This window comes from Botrytis porri (genome assembly GCF_014898465.1).
Source record: "Botrytis porri strain MUCL 3234 chromosome Unknown BPOR_009, whole genome shotgun sequence".
NCBI classification, from domain to species: Eukaryota; Fungi; Ascomycota; class Leotiomycetes; order Helotiales; family Sclerotiniaceae; genus Botrytis; species Botrytis porri.
The window spans coordinates 246818-267711 of NW_024066083.1; the positions used below are offsets into that span (position 1 = coordinate 246818).

The 20894-nt window shown below is 42.9% G+C and overlaps 8 protein-coding genes across 8 annotated transcripts; 6 read left to right on the forward strand and 2 right to left on the reverse strand.

Moving 5' to 3' along the window:
* Nucleotides 1–1389: 1389 nt before the first annotated feature.
* On the forward strand, nt 1390–4197 carry EAF01_006915 (uncharacterized protein). Its single transcript, XM_038915169.1, has 3 exons — nt 1390–1572; nt 1784–2075; nt 2129–4197. Exons 2-3 carry the CDS (start codon nt 1815–1817, stop codon nt 3971–3973), a joined length of 2106 nt encoding a protein of 701 aa, XP_038768807.1. The 5' UTR covers nt 1390–1572; nt 1784–1814; the 3' UTR covers nt 3974–4197.
* A 1298-nt stretch (nt 4198–5495) lies between these two features.
* EAF01_006916 (uncharacterized protein) lies at nt 5496–6796 on the forward strand (the record flags this gene model as incomplete). Its single annotated transcript, XM_038915170.1, has 2 exons — nt 5496–6474; nt 6564–6796. 2 exons carry the CDS (start codon nt 5496–5498, stop codon nt 6794–6796), a joined length of 1212 nt encoding a protein of 403 aa, XP_038768808.1.
* A 1528-nt stretch (nt 6797–8324) lies between these two features.
* On the forward strand, nt 8325–10514 carry EAF01_006917 (uncharacterized protein; the record flags this gene model as incomplete). The annotated part of the gene is made up of 1 exon (XM_038915171.1): nt 8325–10514. One exon carries the CDS (start codon nt 8325–8327, stop codon nt 10512–10514), a length of 2190 nt encoding a protein of 729 aa, XP_038768809.1.
* Nucleotides 10515–11228: 714 nt separating this feature from the next.
* On the reverse strand, nt 11229–13729 carry EAF01_006918 (uncharacterized protein; the record flags this gene model as incomplete). Its single annotated transcript, XM_038915172.1, has 4 exons — nt 11229–12288; nt 12337–13142; nt 13200–13414; nt 13465–13729. The coding sequence occupies 4 exons, from the start codon at nt 13727–13729 to the stop codon at nt 11229–11231; spliced, it is 2346 nt and encodes a 781-aa protein (XP_038768810.1).
* A 1486-nt stretch (nt 13730–15215) lies between these two features.
* EAF01_006919 (uncharacterized protein) lies at nt 15216–15846 on the forward strand (the record flags this gene model as incomplete). Its single annotated transcript, XM_038915173.1, has 2 exons — nt 15216–15305; nt 15358–15846. 2 exons carry the CDS (start codon nt 15216–15218, stop codon nt 15844–15846), a joined length of 579 nt encoding a protein of 192 aa, XP_038768811.1.
* Nucleotides 15847–16112: 266 nt separating this feature from the next.
* On the forward strand, nt 16113–18516 carry EAF01_006920 (uncharacterized protein). Its single transcript, XM_038915174.1, has 6 exons — nt 16113–16379; nt 16441–16506; nt 16558–17054; nt 17107–17487; nt 17535–18137; nt 18188–18516. Exons 1-6 carry the CDS (start codon nt 16343–16345, stop codon nt 18362–18364), a joined length of 1761 nt encoding a protein of 586 aa, XP_038768812.1. The 5' UTR covers nt 16113–16342; the 3' UTR covers nt 18365–18516.
* Nucleotides 18517–18757: 241 nt separating this feature from the next.
* EAF01_006921 (uncharacterized protein) lies at nt 18758–19315 on the reverse strand (the record flags this gene model as incomplete). The annotated part of the gene is made up of 1 exon (XM_038915175.1): nt 18758–19315. The coding sequence occupies one exon, from the start codon at nt 19313–19315 to the stop codon at nt 18758–18760; it is 558 nt and encodes a 185-aa protein (XP_038768813.1).
* Nucleotides 19316–19664: 349 nt separating this feature from the next.
* Nucleotides 19665–20665, forward strand: EAF01_006922 (uncharacterized protein; the record flags this gene model as incomplete). The annotated part of the gene is made up of 2 exons (XM_038915176.1): nt 19665–19752; nt 19854–20665. The coding sequence occupies 2 exons, from the start codon at nt 19665–19667 to the stop codon at nt 20663–20665; spliced, it is 900 nt and encodes a 299-aa protein (XP_038768814.1).
* Between the last annotated feature and the right edge of the window lie 229 nt (nt 20666–20894).

Here is a 20894-nt window from a genome sequence, read left to right on the forward strand (position 1 = left end):
AAAGAGGAAAATTATTCTCTCTTTTGTTGACCCTTCGGCACCCGCTTGCCCGACCTGCATCATGATACTGTAGGCCGGCAAATCCAATGGACTTCAACAGCTGGCTAGCGGTTATGCAACTTGATGATAATCTAACCTTCAGACATTTTCTGGAATGCATCACAGAAATAAAAGAATTGGTAGGTCTTGGTTTTGATTGAGCGACCAGCAACTAACTGGGCACTCCATTACCTTGGGATAAATTTACTGGCAGGAAGAAGCTATATCTTCACAGGTGGCTCTGATATCCTTTCACCAAATCAAACAATTGGTCTCATCTCATCATTCCATGGATTCGATGGTAACGTTAATTCATATTCAATAGGAATTAGCAACCGTAAACCACAGACCATGATTTCAGGCAATGCTGAACTGTTTTGGGGGTGATGACTGGCTATGGACAAACTGAGAACTTAGGCACATGGTTCCGTTATGTTATGTTTGTATAAACTAGATATCGAGTTGCAAGGGAGAATGGTGCAATAGTTACCTATTGTCCCTTGGTCACTAGATATTCCTCTCCAACTATGCGCCATTAGATTGTAGATGTGATATGATCTAATGTGAAAGGAAGAACATCGATATCAGCAGCCAAGACTTAGCTTGCCTTCAATAATAAGTTTGACAGTCTGGATTCTCTTCAGTGGCTGTCAATCCCATTCAGACCTAGGAATCTCAGGGAAAGGGGCCAAAAGGTCAAACATTTCCATCACCGCCACTACATGGACTAGTTTGAAGACAAATCGAAGCATCTCGAATCAAAACTTCAATCTAGCGATGATCTGATCGGTAAGAATTACCAGTATAAAGGAAATCGAAATAAAAGGAATCTTCAAGGGGTCCCTCAAACTTACTAGAAGCTTCCGAGGCACGTGATATTACCCACACGAGCCTCAGTCACCAGCCGCAATTGTGAAGCACAGTACAGAAATCGGTCAAAGTTCTTCCCCGCTGATAAGATGAGCCACACCGATAAACCCAAAATGAAATTCTAGAGGGGAAAGAAGAAATCCATAGAATCTGACGGTTTGATTGATTGAGAGAATATCCAACAATACACAAACAATAGAGAAATGTGAAGCCATGTGAATCTCATCCCTCTTCAGAAGATGTTAGTAAGATTACTAATATATACCTACTCAAACAGTGAGGAGAGAAATCGGTTGATTGCCGCCTACTGACTGTTTGCATTCAATTGAAAAAGAACTAACAGCGACCTAGCTATATAATTCTAAAAAGTTCCATATACATCACATCGTTTGTATTGCCTGGTCATGCTTTCTCATTCATTGATTGGTTGATGTAGAAGTGGCGCGTTGCTAGGTGGTCTAAAAAAGGTTAAGCGACTAGAAAGTTCCTTACAATTCTACCATTTTCTATAGCGAGCCTTTCCATAAAATCCCCAATACCCTTCAACGAAAAGTCAATTCTCTTTTTTCTTCAAACCATTCAAAGATACCCTTCCTTTCTACTTTCTGTCTATTAGACTTCTACATTACGATACACTTAACGACTTAACGAATACCATCAACTGTAAGTTACTCTCAATACTCTTCCTGTGTCGAAGCAACCCCTCGATCCACCATCCAGAAACTCTATGGAGAGCTCAGCCTTGAAAAAGGAAAGAAACCCCAGAGTGCTTCGGTCGATGACTTTTGCTCTACAAAACACACAAGAAGTTCAACAAGCTTGTAAAGCTTCATTTCCATCAAGAAATTCGTACTAATCTACCCTCTTCCTACAGCTTCTCCGTTTCTACATACACAATCACAAATATGGCTGGCGAAACTTTCGAGTTCCAAGCTGAGATCTCTCAGTTGCTCTCTCTTATTATCAACACAGTTTACTCAAACAAGGAGATCTTCTTGAGAGAACTTGTTTCCAACTGTTCCGATGCTCTCGACAAGATCCGTTATGAGGCTCTCTCAGATTCCAGCAAGCTCGACAGCGGTAAGGATCTCCGTATCGACATCATCCCAGACAAGGAGAACAAGACTCTTACCATCCGCGATACTGGTATTGGCATGACCAAGGCTGTAAGTAAACTCGTACACGAAAATTCAAAACCATGTGCTAATCAATAATTCAGGATCTCGTCAACAATCTCGGTACGATTGCACGATCTGGTACCAAGCAATTTATGGAGGCTCTCACCGCAGGTGCTGATATCTCTATGATTGGTCAATTCGGTGTTGGTTTCTACTCTGCATACCTTGTCGCTGACAGAGTCACTGTCGTCTCGAAAAACAACGATGATGAACAATACATTTGGGAATCCAGTGCTGGAGGAACCTTCACTCTTACTCAAGACTCTGAGGGTGAGCAACTCGGCCGTGGTACCAAGATCATCCTTCACTTGAAGGATGAGCAAATGGATTACTTGAACGAGTCAAAGATCAAGGAGGTCATCAAGAAGCACTCCGAGTTCATCTCATACCCAATCTACCTTCACGTCTCCAAGGAGACTGAGACCGAAGTCCCAGATGAGGAGGCTGAGGAGACCAAGGAGGAGGACGAGGAGAAGAAGGCTAAGATTGAGGAGGTCGATGATGAGGAAGAGGCCAAGAAGCCAAAGACCAAGAAGGTTAAGGAGACCAAGATTGAGGAGGAAGAACTTAACAAACAAAAGCCAATCTGGACCAGAAATCCATCCGACATCACCGCTGAGGAATACGGTTCATTCTACAAGTCCCTCTCTAACGACTGGGAAGATCACTTGGCGGTCAAGCACTTCTCCGTTGAAGGTCAACTCGAATTCCGTGCCATCCTCTTCGTTCCAAAGCGTGCTCCATTCGATCTTTTCGAGACCAAGAAGACCAAGAACAACATCAAGCTTTACGTTCGTCGTGTTTTCATCACTGATGATGCTACTGACCTCATCCCTGAGTGGTTGAGCTTCGTCAAGGGTGTTGTTGACTCTGAGGATCTCCCACTTAACTTGTCCCGTGAGACCCTTCAACAAAACAAGATCATGAAGGTCATCAAGAAGAACATCGTTAAGAAGGTTCTTGAGCTCTTCCAAGAGATCTCCGAGGACAAGGAGCAATTCGACAAGTTCTACGCTGCTTTCGCCAAGAACATCAAGCTCGGTATCCACGAGGATTCCCAAAACAGAGCTGCTCTTGCCAAGCTCCTCAGATTCAGCTCCACCAAGTCTGGTGATGACATTACCTCCCTCTCCGATTACGTCACCCGTATGCCAGAGCACCAAAAGAACCTCTACTACATCACTGGAGAGTCTCTCAAGGCTGTTCAAAAGTCACCATTCCTTGACTCCCTCAAGGCAAAGAACTTTGAGGTTCTCTTCTTGGTTGACCCCATTGATGAGTACGCCATGACTCAACTTAAGGAGTTCGAGGGTAAGAAGCTTGTTGATATCACCAAGGACTTCGACCTTGAGGAGACTGATGAGGAGAAGAAGACTCGTGAGGAAGAGGAGAAGGAATTCGAGGGTCTTGCAAAGGCTCTCAAGAACGTCCTCGGTGAGAACGTTGAGAAGGTTGTTGTCAGCCACAAGCTTGTCAACGCTCCTTGCGCTATCCGTACTGGTCAATTCGGTTGGTCCGCCAACATGGAGCGTATCATGAAGGCGCAAGCTCTCCGTGATACCTCTATGTCATCATATATGTCCTCCAAGAAGACTTTCGAAATCTCTCCAAAATCACCTATCATTAAGGAGTTGAAGAAGAAGGTCGAGGCTGATGGTGAGAACGATCGTACCGTCAAGTCAATCACTCAACTTTTGTTTGAGACTTCCCTTCTTGTCTCCGGTTTCACCATCGAGGAGCCAGCTGGATTTGCCGAGCGTATTCACAAGCTTGTTTCACTCGGATTGAATGTTGAGGAGGATGCCGAGACTACCGAAGATGCTGCTGCCACCACTGAGGCAACTTTGGATGCACCAGTTGAGAGTGCTATGGAGGAGGTTGACTAAATTTAAAAAATGGCTTGGTTTTTGCGGGATAGTGGAGTTTTAATGGTTGGTTTTTCGGTCATGCATTGAGCCTGATTACTATTTCTCTTTCGATGCTCATTTATTTTCATCCCTCATGGTCCTAATAGATACATGTGGTATAATCTTAAAAATGTACTTTGTGATGAACATTGCGCGTTAAGACAAAAAGAAAAAAGATAGCAGAATACAAAATATTTACTGTACCTTTGTGTGTTTAATTGATATAATTTTGAGCGACGATTAATTTTCTCCTTGGGCATATTTGTGTGACGATATGTTATTCTCCTTACGATCATGTACTAATGATTTTGAAAATTTCTCTCTATCACGTACAGGTGTACTCCAAAACTCCTTTTTGTGTTGGGACGCGGACCAACTCGGATTGGATATGTATGGCGTCTTGAGGTTCAAGGCGTTCCTGAAAAGTTGCACGAGGGGTTACATATGCACAACATGACATCTAGAACTACTGGGATTGTGTTTGATTTGTAGAACTGAAAACATGCTCATCATCTGCTATTTCCAGCGCATTGGGTATTATTATGATAAATGTGATCGATGTGGTGAGCACTGATGGACATCATCATCTTTGTTTCCAATAGACTGGTTTGCAACTTTGTCTCGGAGAATTTAAGGAGGGCATAATTTTAGATTGGGAAAGGACGAGATGAATAAGATGAACGAATAGGAGAGATCGAGTAAAGAATTCCTGTTGTAATTCATAGTTGGGAAGAACACAACGATGGTAAAGATGTATGAGATCTAGAGAATCGACGAATAGGAGGCATTAGGGGATTATTCTGTGAATGGGTAACCGCAGTTTGGTAAGATGGATCTCGTTTATCGAAGCCAGAATTGGGAGATGGGGATACATTATGGTCATGGGAGTTCGTCATCCCGGGGACTGAAGATGGGATAGTATGGGATGATGAGAGTCTTTCCTAACTGCATTGTAATATAATATAATATCGAATCGAATGGAGAAAATCGAAAAAGACGTCCGTCAATTGACTTTCGGAACGGCACGGCTAGGTGTAATCTTGCGCAAATAGAAGTCGTCTGTGTGTGGCAGAAATCTTTGCTGGGTAATAAGTATGATGTGCACTTGAAGAAGGTACGAGGGGTGAAGTTGTACGATCTGGGTGAACAATATGTACCTTGATGGATGGCAAAAGGAAAGTTAAGGAAATGGGGAGAGGGTATAAAATGTACGAGATTCCTTGATTTGAGGACTTGGATTTGGCTTCTCTCTTCATCACATACACATTGAGCTTTTACTTCTTTTGCTACAAGCCTTGCTTAAAAGGACAATACCTTGCAACACAATCCATTCGCTGTTTACACTTCATTGAATTTCAATCCATTACACAGTGCACACTTTCAATTCAATTCCGTTCAACACAACTCATTTCAATCTACGTTCTCAAGTGGTCACCCCCTCACCTCTCACACTTACTTACTTACTTACAACCTGCCATCTCATACATATCCAACCGCAACAATGCACCACAAACTCCTTCTAACAATTTCTCTCCTTCCCACTCTCTACGCTGCTCCCGCACCTGCACCCATCCCAGACGTAGCAAATGATAATCACTCACCCTACTACTCTCCTCCCTCCGTCTCTGTCCCTTCTCTTCCTGTCCCAGCCGTCCCATCAGTTCCTGCTGTTGGTGGTACTACTGGCGGTAGTACTGATAGTAGTGATCCACTTGGACTAGGTGGTCTCCTCGGTGGTCTCCTCGGTGGTCTTGGTCTTGGTGGTGCTGGTGGGACTGCTCCAGTTGCAAGTATCCCAGCTTTGCCTGCTCCAAGTGTGCCAGTTTTGCCGACGAGTCATTATTATCCTACACCTGTTCCCCAGGTTTCGGCTACTTTGCCGGCAGGTGGAGGAGGCCCGGTTGTTTCGGCTACAATTCCTATCGGTGGAGCAGGTCCAGTTGTTTCCGCCACGATTCCTATCGGTGGCGGTGGTATTTCGATTGGTGGTGGTGCATCTGCTTCTGCTACTATTCCTATTATATCTGCTACTCTTCCAGCTGTTGGTGGTGGCTCAGGATCAAGTGTTGGATATAATGAAGGTGGTGCCAGTGGAAGTAGCGAAAGTGGACCTGGCATATCTGTTTCGGTACCTATTCCAACCGGTGGTGTTTCAGCTGGTGTTGGAACTTCAGATGCAGTCACTGCTTCAGTTCCTGGTGCTACAATTTCTATAACTCAACCTGGTGGACCAATTGTTAGTTCTGGCCCTGCATCGAGCGGTTGTCTGGCTAAGGATATGTCGACATATTCACTTATTATTGCTTCTACAGTTCCCCAGACAACAACTAGCATCTCGTATTTCACTGTTCCAGTTGTTGAAACTATTTCTACAAATTATGTGCAGGTCATTTATTCGACAATTACTATTCCAACTACAGTTTTGAAGACTAGTCAAAGTACAGGAACTACAACAATTGTTGCTACTTCCGTCGTTACCAGTGAGTCATACCTTCCCCCCCCCCCTCCCCTCCACCCATTTATTGCCATGATTTTGTCAACGAGAAGATGAACTAACATATCATGATAGGTCTTCAAACTTCTCTCACAGCCGTCTGCCAAGGTAGTGGTTCACCTCCAGCTCCTACAGGCTCTGTACCAAGTGGATCTAGTGCCAATGGTGCCGCTAGCTCGAGTGCACCAGGTGCTACCATCAGTGTTGGACTTTCCAGTGGTGGAAGTGGAGGAAGCAGTGGATCTGGAACCCCAACAGGAAGCGGAAGTGGAAATGGGAATTATGGTGGATATTACCCTAGAATCTGATCTAACTGATCAATAGGCTAGGTCGAAGTATATGAGAAGGAATACTGTGGGTTCAAATTGCTTCTAATTTTGGTGGAGATGTTTCTGATTCATAAATTGTGGTTGATATCTTGGGACAATTTGGTGGATGGTAAAGGTATAAGGATAATTCGATTCTATACAGTTGTGGAGTGGGAAGTTCTAATTGTCGGGACTCAGCGCCGAAGATATGTTTGTGTGAATGAGATGAGTGAGATGTTTCTTCTGATGGTAGATAGTATAGTCTTATTGATTCAGATTGAGATTGATCAACTCGTATGGTTTTGAGATTTATGAATTGCTCAAGGTCAGTGAATGTCTCCGAGACTCGGGCATGTAATTTTTGTTCTGGTGTTGACGTGAAGATTGAGCTGTATATATTGGAGATCGAAAATCTGTCTTGAGTTTGCGTCTCGCAAAATGTCTTTCTTGATGCATTTTCAGCTGTATGTCTGCGCTAAGCTATACCATACTACTTTCAGTATCAGTACGTCAGACTTGTACCAGTGCAACGTTAGAAGAATCAGCGCAGTAAATTCGGATTTGTGGAGTATTGTGAAGTGAAGTTTGATTTGAGGGGGAGAGGTAAGGAAGAGGCGGAGGAGAAAAGAGGCTGTGTATGGGTATGGATACGGTATATAGCCGTATGGATGAAGTGTGGGGGTTTAGCGAGGATGGTGTGTGTAGAAGGGAGGTGAAGATTTCGGATTACTGATAGTAATACGGGTATGAGTATTCATATCCGGGTTACAGATATGGTTCCGGGTGTTCGAATTCCCAATACGGCGTCGGACATGGATATGGATACGGCTGCTTTACTTCATTGCTTGCGAGGGTACGGTTGATGGGTTTGGAGTTTCGAGTTCATAGGGGGACTGGGAGGACTGGGAGGGTCTGGCTCATGGGGTTGGGTGCTGTGCTGTAGTAGGAGGCTATCTTGTGGAATTGTACGGGCTGTGATGGAGGGATATGCGAAATGGAAAGGGGATGTATATATACGCTATGGTTATACGATTGTTGATGAGGTGGGTATGGATACCGTAATGGAGGGAGTCGCGAAATGGAAAGGGGATGTATATATATGTCATTCTCATACAGTCATTTATGAGGTGGGTATGGATGCTGGTAGCTATGAGCGTCAGCATGAGTATGAGTATGGTTATGCACAGTGATTGTGATTTTGATCTTTACGGCGAAGTGGACGTACGAATGAACACTGTGCGAAACACAGCAGTACTATACCATCACCGTATGATAGACATACATCTCCCTCACCACCACACATATATAAACTCTTGAGATTCCATCGGTCAACTCTCGTTATCTCATTTGCTCGACATTCATCTGGATAGAACATAAATCCCACGGATCAAGAACCACGAACCACATTTCACATTTCACAACTCACGAACCACGAACAACAAACCAGAAACAACAAACTACGAACCAGAAACCACAAATCATCAACCAGAAAGTTCATCAACGAGTAAAAGTAAACACCTCCTTCACAATGCCAAAGACAAAAGCAGCCTTGAAGTCCGCGCAGACAGTAAAGCAGAAGCAGAAGACGAAGTTGAAGACGGAGCAGAAGATGAAGATGACAGCCCCAGCTCAAGGAAATGCGAAACCCAAGCCCAACCCGGAAATTCCAACATCCACTCCAAATGCAAAGACAACCCGGGCCTCGAAGTTGAATGAAGAGAGAAGCTCCGACATCCGAGGTTCGAAGAAGAATGAGGAGTCAACGACGAATCCCGCTAGCTCGGATAGAGGAACCACACAAGCCAATCCCAGCCCAGAGATTACGAAACCAGTGTATCCAAGACCACTAGTTATCTGGCATAAGAAGCCAAGTAGAAAGAAAAGATCTGGAACTGCGAGTTCGAAGAAGGTTGCGGAGCCTATGCCTATGTCTAATCCAACTCCAACCCCAGCTCCAATTTCAGAGAAGAAGTCAAAGACAAATACAACCTCAGCTAGAGGAAATGCGAGGCCCCAACCCATCCCGGAGACTCCAAAGCCAGTATATCCAAGACCACTGGTAATCTGGCACAAAAAGCCAAGCAAGAAGAGAAGCTCTAAGACCACAAGTTTGAAGGAAGACGCAATATCCACATCAAATGCCACTCCAACTCCAGCTTCGAAGCAGAAGCTAAACACAAGCTCGGTTAGGAGAACTACACAACCTAGATCTAGTCCTGAGATCACAAAACCTAATTTGAAAGCAACTCCAAAAGCAAAGTCAACTCGTAACTCGAAATTGAATGTAGATACAAGATCGAAAACTGCGAATTCAAAGACAGCTGCGAGAGTTGTTATCGAGATTTCGGATTCGGATTCGGATGATGATAATGATATTGATGATGTTGATGCTGATGTGGATATTGAAGATGAGGATGAGGATGGATATATGGATGAGGATATGGATGATGATACCAATATCGATGAGATTCTGACTGCGAAAAAAGCTGCAAGAATCTTTATCGAGATTTCTGATTCGGATGAAGACGATGATTCTGATGATGATGATAATGATGGAGATGGAGATGAAGAGATTGATGTTGATACCAATACCGATGTTGATGTCGACGTCGATGTCGATGCAGATTTCGAAGAAGATATAGACGTGGATGCGAACGCAACTCCACAATCCACTTCGATCCATAGTCCAAAACCAGACGCTACTCCAGACATCATAGGATCGATACCCAATTTCACCGTTGCCCCGTCCCCTCCACATCTAGGAGATCTAGATCTTCTGTCATTGTTTTCAGAAGCCGAGCCCGAACCAGCCTCGGGATTAGAAAATCCAATCGCTGGAGATGGAGATCTAGACGCTGATGCGAATGCGGACGAAATTCCAGAATACATTCCAATGTATAGTCCAACACTAGATGCCACCTCAGATATAGGGTTGATACCCGAGATGATTACTGGCATGGCCTCTCCATATCTAGGAGATCTAGATCTGATGCCATCGGTATTAGAAGCCGAACCAGAATCAGTGTCGGGATTGGGGAATTCAATGCTAGATGCACCTTCTAATATCATGGGGTTGCTACCCAATGCCAATGCTGTTCTGGCTTCTCCATGTCAGAGAGATCCGATGCTATCGGTTCCAGAAGTAGAAATAGAACCGGCCTCGGGATTGAGAACTCAAGTCGCTGGAGATGGTTCTCATCTGGCCCCGGATTTGCAAATGGATGTGAATCGGGATGTGGAAATGGGAATAGATATGAATACAGATATGCTTATGGATGTGAGCATATCTACAGAAACTAACACAACCCCCTTCCAGACTTCCTGGGAAGGAATGTATATGGACCCGCCTCTGACAGCTGAAGAATGGGGCTTTGATTTTTCGAACATTGGGGTAGAGGAGATTGATGTTTTGTTTGGGGAGATGGAGAGGGAGAAGGATAAGGATATTAGGGGGAATGTGGATGCTGATGTGGTTGCTGATGCCCATGTGGAGATGCAGGGAGATGTGGAGATGGGCGCTGATGCGGAGATGGGGGAGAGTCAGGGAGCAAGAGTAGATTTTGAAGCACAAAACGAACAGGAGCAGGCGCAGGCGCAGGAATTGGCACAGGCACAGACGCCAACGCAAGCACCAAAGCAGAAAAAGAAACAGCAAAAGCGAAAGGCTGAAGAAGAGCAAGGTTGGGGGGGAAGATTGAGAAAAAGAACGAGGGATTAAGTGGGATGTTAAAGCCTTAGACTTTCACCCATGGAGTCGACTTATGGGAATCATGGGATCTAATCTTGCTTTCTGTGGGCGATGTGATGGGATGGGAGGGGAGGAGGAAAATAGTTATCAATCAAATCGTTTTTTTTAATCCATTTGACCATAATTAATGTTTTCATAACCTAGTGTTTATGTATGCCAAGCTGCTCACTAACGCGGACGAGGTCCCTCTTCTTTTCATGACAGGAATGATACTAGACTTGGTAGCTAAAGATGCTTCATCCAAACTTAGAGAATCCTACGTCTTTAATAATCGACGTACATGTCAACTATTGTGTGAGACAATGATGTACCTATGGCACAATTCAATTCAAGATGAAAATAAATTGAAACCTTGGAAAAAAGTACTAGCAACAATTCCATGAATTGCAACTATAAACTCCGGAGTCTTCTATCATACCATCACCAGCAAATCACAAATCAAAATATGTGCATAAATTTCGAAGAAAGCTCAACGATGTAGAAACTTAACTAATGACTATTACCATAAATCCTGGTATCTTACGCCATTTTCTGTACCAATCCACTTCCACTCCACCCCATTCCATTCATAAAGAAACTCGAATGAAATCTCAATTACAATTTGATAGGAACTTTTATCGTAAATCGTGCATCTCGCAATCAAAATGATCTAAGTTCCCACGAATAACCATCTACCCAATATCCTCAAGGTAAATAACATCCTCCAGCCATAACCAAATTCATTCTTGTAAACATGACTTTGTAAACTGGTGATCTCTTGGTAGGGAATGCAACAATTTGATCTGGAGTAATCATTGTTTCCTTACCCTTCTTCTTGGAAGAGCCAGTAGTAGGATTAGCTTGAGCACCAGTAATGGCACCCGTAACACGAGTTGCATCAGCTTGTCCACCGGTACCGATGACTTCACCATCGGTGTTCTTGTATGGATCAGAAGGAACTTCAATGTCCCATAAACGAACAGTACCATCAGCTCCACCCGAACACAAAACTGTAGATTCAACACTGAATGATAAAGACCAAATCCCACCCTTTCCATGACCTCTGCAACGTTTGATTTGTGTTCCCTTTGCAAGATCCCAAAGAATAATACTACCACCACAATCTGCAGATGCTAGAATCTTTCCATTAGGAGCGCATTGAAGAGCACTAATGGTATCGGTATGACCAGTGAAGACACGAACGCAATCACCAGTTGTGAAAGACCACATGCGAACAGTCTTATCAGCTTGATCACTTGCCGAGAAAACATATGCTCCATTTGGATGCCAAGCGATTTGATTGACATTAGAATCATGACCAATGAACATTCGAAGGTATGAAATATGATCTTGTCCCCAAATACGAACAGATCGATCATGACCGCAAGTCAAAAAGTAATGACCGAATGGTCCCCACTTTACATTCCATACTGGACCTTCATGTCCTTTATATACGACAAGGCAGGCCCATGCTTCGAGAGACCAAAGACGAACTGTTCTATCCGAGGAAGATGAGAGAAGTAATTTAGGAGCAGTAGCTGTATCATTATCATCTGCACCTCGAATCGAAGGAGAGAAGGATACTGCATAAACAGGTGCTGAATGACCGATTAAACGACGAGAGTTTGATGGTGGTGGATCATTTGGACCTGGTTTGGTTTCACTTGGCAATGGTTCGCCATGTAAATGCCAAACACGAATGTAAGATTCTTCTGTTCCAACAGCAACCAAATTATTGTCATCGGAAAATTCGATACAGTTGATTCTAGTCAAAGTTAGTATTCTGGCAGAAAACTTTTGTAAAATAACTTACGAATCAAGAGTATTGTGGAAAGTAAACATGCAAATAGAAACTGCAGGACCAACCCCACCATTACGGCTTTCGATCTTGAATCTATCACGATGCTCCTTGATCTTTTGAACTTCCATGGTTACATCTCGAGCACGAGAAGGAGGATAAGGGATTTCATTGCGGTTAGGTCCTTCAACACCTTCCTCACGCTTGATACTTTGATCAAACAATTCGACCAAGGATGGTTTGCCGAGCTCAGGTGGGTTCTTACTATCTTCCTCATCAAGATCTGCGCGAACATCTGCAGCTAATTCTTCCTCCATTGCCATCGGACCCAATAGTAATTTGGCATTATTATCTTGGATATCTTTGTTGGTAACTCCGGTAAAAGCTCCAGGGATTCCTTCTTGAAGATCAGACTCTTCCGGTTCAACACCATGTGCTTGATTGATGATAGCTTCGAAACTATATTGGTCAATGGGTCCTCGCTTTGTTTCACGAATTTCGCAGTAGGTCTGTAGCAAATAAATGATAACAGATCCTCCTTGTTTACTGTTCGATTCGAGGTGAGTGATGAGGTTGAAGTAAACATGGGTATTGAGAGGGATTCGATATTTTGAGGATAGATAAAGCTTAGTAATTGTATTATCGTTGATTTGTTGTGGCAAACTGATTGTATCAAATGTAGTGAGTTCATCGGCATGGACTTGTTGAAATTGATCTTTGAATTCATTCAAAAAAGCTTTTCCATCACTTGTATAATTATTTGTGATGAGCTCAATGAATGAATAAACAAAAGTAGGCCAAAGGAGTCTGCGCAACTCAAACTGTTGCAAAACGTATTAGAAATGTTGACAATCAATGTTGAAAGGATTCTTGCTTACTTTGTAAATATCCAAGTTAGAGTCAATCCAATTACTCAATAATCGGAAACCCTTTGCATATTTTGCTGTACCAAGGTCCTCGGCACGCTCTTGAATTGGTTTTCCATCTCTATCAAGGTTGGAAGATTCAGATCGGAGCATCTGCTCAGTTCGATTGTAACCTTTCTTGACGAGGTATTCGATAACCTTTGCTCGACAATGATCATTAGCAGCCGCTGGCGTAAAATAATGGGAATTTTCTGCAGTAGGAGCATAAGGCGATGACGTAGAAGAAAGACGAGAATAAGGAGAGCCATAAGGGCGCGGAGGATTGAAGAATATGGGAGGTATGATGAAGGTTGACCAGAATATGGTGGAATTGGGGGACGAGGAGCACCAGGTCTTGGAATACCATTATTTGAAGAGCCAGAAGGCACTGCACCGTGGGTCTGAATGGTTCCAGGACGTGGATTACCTGTTGGTAACGAATTTGAAGTGGAAGGACGTGAAAGGGAAGGACGTTGTGGGATTTTCCCAGGTGGTCCAGACATGATGACAAAAAAATCACTGCAAGAATTTTGTGACAGGGCTATGTAACAAGTTTGTGTAGAATGATCTTTGCCAAAAGAGCAAGTATTGGAAGAAATTGTAGTACGTGATTTGTTTTGTGGAAGAAGTGAATTGATAAGATTTTTATCAAAAAGCTTGCTGCTTTCGAGATGGACGTGAGAGGAGGGGAAACAGGGGAAGAAGAACGCTAAGTCGAAACAGGTATCGGGCGTTAAACCAACAGGCACTGTATTGGATTGAGAGAACCTCAACTGTGAATATAAAATTTTCCCCAGATTCCTCCCAAACAAATATTCTTGTCAATAGGAAGATCAACCATCAAAGGCATAAACACCATGTTTGGAAAACCACTGCACAGTTTCAATGCATATGGTACAGAGACTCATCTAGAATTTATTGAAGTTTCAATAAATTCATCTCTTGAAGTAACAAACTACAATCATGCAGATTGTTTTGTTTCAAGAGATGGTTCACAGCATTCAGCCTGACCACGTGACAATTTCTTGATGTTGCTGTTTACTCTGTACATTGACAAACTGTACTGTGGCCACCTGCTTCTGCACTAGCAGTTTCCTGAAAGAGCATAGCTGTTCTATTGGCAAGGGGTTGGATACATTTTTGAGACAAAGACCCGATGGTATTGATGATATCGATGGCATTGGGGACAGAAGCTTGCTGGTATCGATGATATTGATGCCAACGCTGCTAAACTCCATTGAAATTGTAGAGAAAAGAAGGGAGAACTTACGATCTGATTTAAATTTTGTTGAGACATGAGTGAGCCTGATTGGGGAGGACCTTGAGAATTTTGTTGTGTGTTTATTCCAGCACTTGGAGGTCCATTTGGTTGTCCTGAGGTAGACATGCTTATTGAGAGAGTGAAAGTCCTTCTGCGTGTGGTTGGAGCTACCTAGTACTGTAGGTATGTACCTTCTACTCGGCTACCTACCTATCCAAGCTATCCGCACCGGTGAGTATTTCTTCCTTTTATAATTTATCACCTAGGTAATACTGTGATGCCGCCAGGACTACCAATCACTTAGCATCTCCCCGAAAACCGACGAAAAAATTCACTCAAAACTCTCAGCTTTATGTTTAGGTAGGTACGTATAGTTGATTACGATTTATGGAGAAATTTGGGTGATTATTAAAGAGGAATAATTAAAAGAATTTTCATCGTTCAAGGCTGATTGCCTGGTATATTGTGGGAGGTTACTGAAGGTCAAGCTTCATCGAACAATTGGAGTGAAGTTTTGACACTAATGCAGCCGATCCGCAGAGCCGCATTATTAAGGCTGTAACCCCAGATAAAGCATCCAAGGTTCTAAGGTTAAAGTTCTGGAGATCAATCAATCTACATAATCATCCTCAAAGTACATAATTCGAAATACAAACTCATACCTCCTCAAAGTACATACCAGAATCAAACAATCATTTTAGGATTTCGACTTCCGACTTTCAATTATCATGTCTTCCTCACCAGAAGAAAATCAAACTTCAGCATTCCGACCATTTACAAAAGCTGAGCGCATCCAGCAACTCAATGAAATAGACAAGGTAAAATCCAAAACTTTTGAGTCATCCTATGACACTATCTAATCATCCATAGAGTATCTTACAACTTGTTCAAACTGCTGGGCAAACCCTTAAAATTCTTACTGCAGCACAAGAACCTGGAGAATCACAATCACCACAAGAAAAACGCCAAGCTTTCCAAGATGCCTCGAACTCTTATCTAAAAACATTACAATCCGTCGATGTACGATTACGAAGACAAATATTGGGATTGGAAGAAGCAGACATTATACCGGCAGAAAAAGTGAAGTCGAAGAATAAGGGTAAATCAATGCCTGAAGTTGTGGAAAGACGATCAGCAGTTCCAGGAAATATGGCAGGAAGTATGCCAGCAGATGATATTGTTGTGGAAAGAGGAATGGGAAACCTCGATATTGGTTTCTTGAATAGTCGAAGTGGAAGAGTTGGTAGAGATATGGAGGCAGAGTTGTGGGCAAAGAGTAGAAAGTTTCTCGAGGATTTAGATAAGGGCAATTATAATTCACGTCCATTGACACAATCGAGGGATGAGGTTGAGAAGTAAGAATGGTAGATGTGGCGTTGGAATTATATAGGAAGGACATTTTGATATATTTATATCGGAATTGATTCTTCTGCTATTCAAAACTTGGATCTCTAAAGCTGTGGTATCTTACTTACCAGCAATGATGCTTTCATGTTCATGCTTCTAATATGGTGAGCTGCTTCAAAGAAAATTAATTGTCCGATAATTACCCGCATACCAAATTCCTACCCTTTACCTTGATCGCAAGATGCAGACTCTCATACCTACCTAGGATCGTCAGACCTTCGATCAACCGTATACATGTCATACCAACACTAATACTCAAGATTTGGCGAAGAAAGATTGGGAATATCGTACATCAATTATATTGGTTGCTTTCTTGAATAGCTTTAATCCCTGTAACTTACCACGGTACATTCCGAGTCTTGTCTGTGCCGCGCGCCGATTAGATATCCATCTTGAATTCACACAAGTATCAACTCAACGTCTTTAAAAGTGCCCTTAATATCTCGTCATGGATTTGGAAGACGGGGGAGACTCACCATGGGGAGGTATGTTTCTGCCGACTGAAACTACAATTCTGGGACTCATCAGTATTGACAACTATATCAGATGTCCCTTCTCAAGCCCAATCGACACCAGGCTTACCCAAACCCGAAGAATCCGCTACAGAAGGAGGTCAGTCATCATTGTATTGAAGTAGGATTCGAATTTAACTTTACTATAAAGAAAACCCCGAATCTGCATCACAAACCCTTGCCCCGCCAGCTTCACAAGGCAAAACACATGCAGGACGTACGATACGAACCCCTCGACGCGCTGGAGCACAACCAGTTCGACTTCAAGCTTTAGATGATTCTTTGGGGCCATTAGGACCTTTGGGTGATAATGCGCCAACATCAAAAGCCGACGAGCCTCCTGCGCCACCTCAAAAAGAACAAACTGTTACACATAATCTGCGACAACCATTAGCTTCAGCGCAAAGCTTTACTATAAGTCGAAGTATGTTGGATTCACTGGATTTGAATGAGGATGTTGAATCCAGTATCGGACCTCGCATGCCACCTCCCGTTCAACCATCTCACATAGGCTCCGTTCGAAGAGAGTCAACACCTAGTGTGAGCATCGAACAAGCTGCCAAGCCTACCTTCAATATTACAGTCGGTGATCCACACAAAGTTGGAGATTTGACCAGTTCTCATATTGTGTACTCTGTCGAAACAAAGGTAGGATATATCAATTTTAAGGAAATATTGGTGTATACTAATCGTAAATTAGACATCCTCTAAAGCATATCGTCAACCGGAATTTACTGTCACTCGAAGATATAGGGACTTTTTATGGCTTTACAATTCTTTACATGCAAATAACCCCGGTGTCGTTGTACCTCCACCTCCCGAGAAGCAGGCTGTAGGAAGATTTGATACAAATTTTGTTGAATCTAGACGTGCTGCATTGGAAAGAATGCTCAATAAAACAGCTGCTCATCCAACACTTCAACATGATGGGGATTTGAAATTGTTTTTAGAGAGTGAAGCTTTTAATGTTGATGTCAAACATAAGGAACGAAAAGAACCTGGACTTGGTGAAAGCAAAGGCATGTTTAGTGGTCTTGGTATTTCTGTTGGTGGAGGAGGAAAATTTGTTGAGCATGATGATGTAAGTTCATGGTTATTCTAGAAGTTTGAAGTTGCTGACATGAGTAGTGGTTTCATGAACGACGAATCTATCTGGATGCTTTGGAGAACCAACTTAAAGCTTTGTTAAAAGCTATGGATGTTGTGGTTATCCAACGTAAGGGTCTTGCTGAAGCTGCAGGTGATTTCTCTGGTTCCCTTCGAGCACTCTCAGCTGTCGAGCTGTCTACATCATTATCCGGACCTCTTGAAAGTCTTGCAGATTTACAAATCAGAATTAGGGAACTTTATGATCGACAAGCACAACAAGATGTATTGACTTTGGGTATCACAATTGATGAATATGTTCGTTTGATTGGAAGTATCAAGCAAGCATTTGGTTCACGTCAAAAAGCATGGCACTCATGGCATGCAGCAGAGGGTGACCTACAAAAGCGTAAGACTACTCAAGAGAAATTATTACGCCAAGGGAAATCACAACAAGATCGTTTGAATCAAATGCAAGGAGAAGTGGCCGATTCCGAACGTAAAGTTCATCAAGCAAGATTATTGTTTGAGGATATGGGACGTCTTATGAAGTCTGAACTTGATAGATTTGAACGTGAAAAGGTTGAGGATTTTAAGAGTGCTGTGGAGACATTTTTAGAGAGTGCTGTGGAAGCTCAAAAGGAGGTGAGTTATTACATTTATGAGATCACAGACACCATGCTAATATTTCCAAGCTTATTGAACTTTGGGAAACTTTCCTTATGCAACTTGATGCTGAAGAAGATGACCAAGTATTTTATAAGCCCCCTGTAGAACCAGCGGCACGTCCTTCTACAGAAACTGGAATCTCAGGTGAAACTGCTACAGATTCACAAGCTGCAGCTGTAGCAACCGCCGAAGAAGAAGATTAATGAATGACACAATGATATCAGGTTTTTGAAAAGTAATTGGGTGGAGTGGAAAAAGATGAGAATGACACAATGATCAAATCATGAGGTGATTGTGGTATGCTGGTTGTAGTATTTTTGTACATAGAATAATATTTCAATTCTGAACGCCCAATCCTGATTTCTATGCATTTCTTTTTACCTCCTTGACAATGTATATGTACATGTGTACTTGGCAAGATGAGGGATGTTCTCTCGTTCATCGTACAATCCAACTTGATATGTCTGATGATCTTTGAAGCTCTGAAGGGAGAATAACATGCCCCCGACTTCAGACCAAGATATTCCCCATCCCAGTCATTATAATAATACCTCTCACTCCGCCCCTCACTCAACCCCTCAATTCAAGCCACCCATTTATTTCTTCTCCTTTCCACTCTTCGTCCTGACAGTTCCCTTCATACTAGCACTATCCCTTTGAGCTCCTCCACTAATCAAATCCATCAAACTATCCATTGAATCTCCCTTCTTACTCTCTGCCCCTCCATCAGCCTTCGCACTCTCTTCAGCCTTCGCACTCTCTTCAGCCTTCGCACTCTCTCCATCCTTTGCCAATTTTCCCTCTCCATCCGACTTCTCCGCCTCTCCATCCCATCCCCTTCCGAACCTCTCTCTGAATGCACTCAAACGTCCCGCTTCATCATTCTCAACATTCCTTAATGAATCTAAAGAGGGCTGCCATAAAGGATGATTTCGTGTATCTTTTGTACTGCGGTAAATGGGCGCTGGAGATGTGGATCGCGTGAGGTAGGTTGAGCCGTCGGATAAAGTAACGAGTTGTGTGAAGGTATATGGTCGAATAGGACGTTTTAGAAGAGTGGCATGTCGAATTTGGTGGGTGAGGGTGGAGTTTATGGGGAGGGCATTGGAGGTAATGGAGGAGGTGCGGCGGAAGGTGAGGGATGGGAGGGACATGGTTTCGACGTGATTGGACGGATGAAGATATGGCCGAATAGTATTGACGAGAGGAAGAAGCTCCTCTTGCTTAAGGTGTTGAGAGGTTTAATTGGATTCGTACACAATATCGCGTTCCTCGTCGCATTGACGAGGCTTGCATCTAGATTTGTTTTCTGATAACTTTTCTACGGTGTGCAGGATAGACCAATGACGATGTGAATATAATTTTCAGCCTTGTGGGACTTTGTGTGGATTCACAGTGCCTTGCATATCTGAATATATTTTTGACTCAATTGACGACGGAATCGGATTTGATTTTTAATCCATTGGTTTAGAAAGGGCTATAGCTTTGTAGGATTTGGGAAAGATGATATCTACTAGGAATTCGCAGAGTTTGCTTTATACAAATCAATCTTCTGTTATGGGAGGCTTTCATGAATTATTTTGGAGATGGAGTTCACTGGAAAAGACTTCTAAGAAATGTATAGTATTCTTCTCGTTTGCTTTTAATTCCTTGTATATTTCCTTTACTGATGTCCTGGGTTGAATCTTCTAGATCACACTCATTCTTCTCGACATAATGCATTTTCAAAATGTATTCATCAGCAATCAAGAAAAAGCAGCAGCTTGTCCAATCCTTCTCCTTTAAAACCAATCAGCGCCATTGAATCAACAAATACACCTATAGATACTCCATTAGAAGCCTCCAACAAGTCCCCAGTACTCAATCAACTCGCCTTAGATGTCCGTCAAGTAATGCGCCATGTACCGCATTCCGTCGTAATCCTTACCACTCCAAACCTTCATCCCAAGTCTGGAGAACCTTCAATAGCAGCAGCAGCTATGACGTTATCCTCTTTTACAACACTTACTCTCTCACCAGAACCTATCATCACGTTCAACATCAAGCGTCCTTCCCGAACACTCGATGCGCTAAAAGCATTATACCCCATCGGGTTAGCATCATCATCCGCAAAAGATACACCCGAAAGATGGTTTCACATCCACCTATTAGAAGCCAACACATCCGGTGCTCAACTTGCCAATCATTTTTCTCGTGGTGGACCTATGCTTCCCGAGGATCACAAGTTGGTGTATTCTCCCGGTGCAGTTGCAGATGTAACCACCAGAGGTATTAGACAGACGTTTCAATGTGAGATTCTGAGGAATCGTGAAAACAGTGGGTTTATTGATGTTGGGGATCATACGTTGGTTTTTGGGAAGGTGATGAAGATTGGGTTTGGAGAGGAAGTGGATAAAGTGAAGGGAAGGAAGAAAGAGTGGAGGGGCTTGTGTTATATGCAGGGGAAATATCAAATTACGATTCCTATGTTGCATGCTGATAAGAAGAAGGATGTAACTGTTTGAGTCAATGAGATTGAGGGTACTGTGTAAGGTAATGGGATCAAGGACAAGGAGAAGTTGGACGGAGGGAAATACAGAGCTTGTAGAGGACGGAATGCTAGAGAGGGACGAAAGAATTTAGTGTCATGAGCACTGATTCGTGGTATGTATAAAGAATCTCATGTCTTCACTTGTAAAGTTTGTTTTCAGGATGTATTGTGTTGTATTGTACTATCAAATCGGGTATCCACGC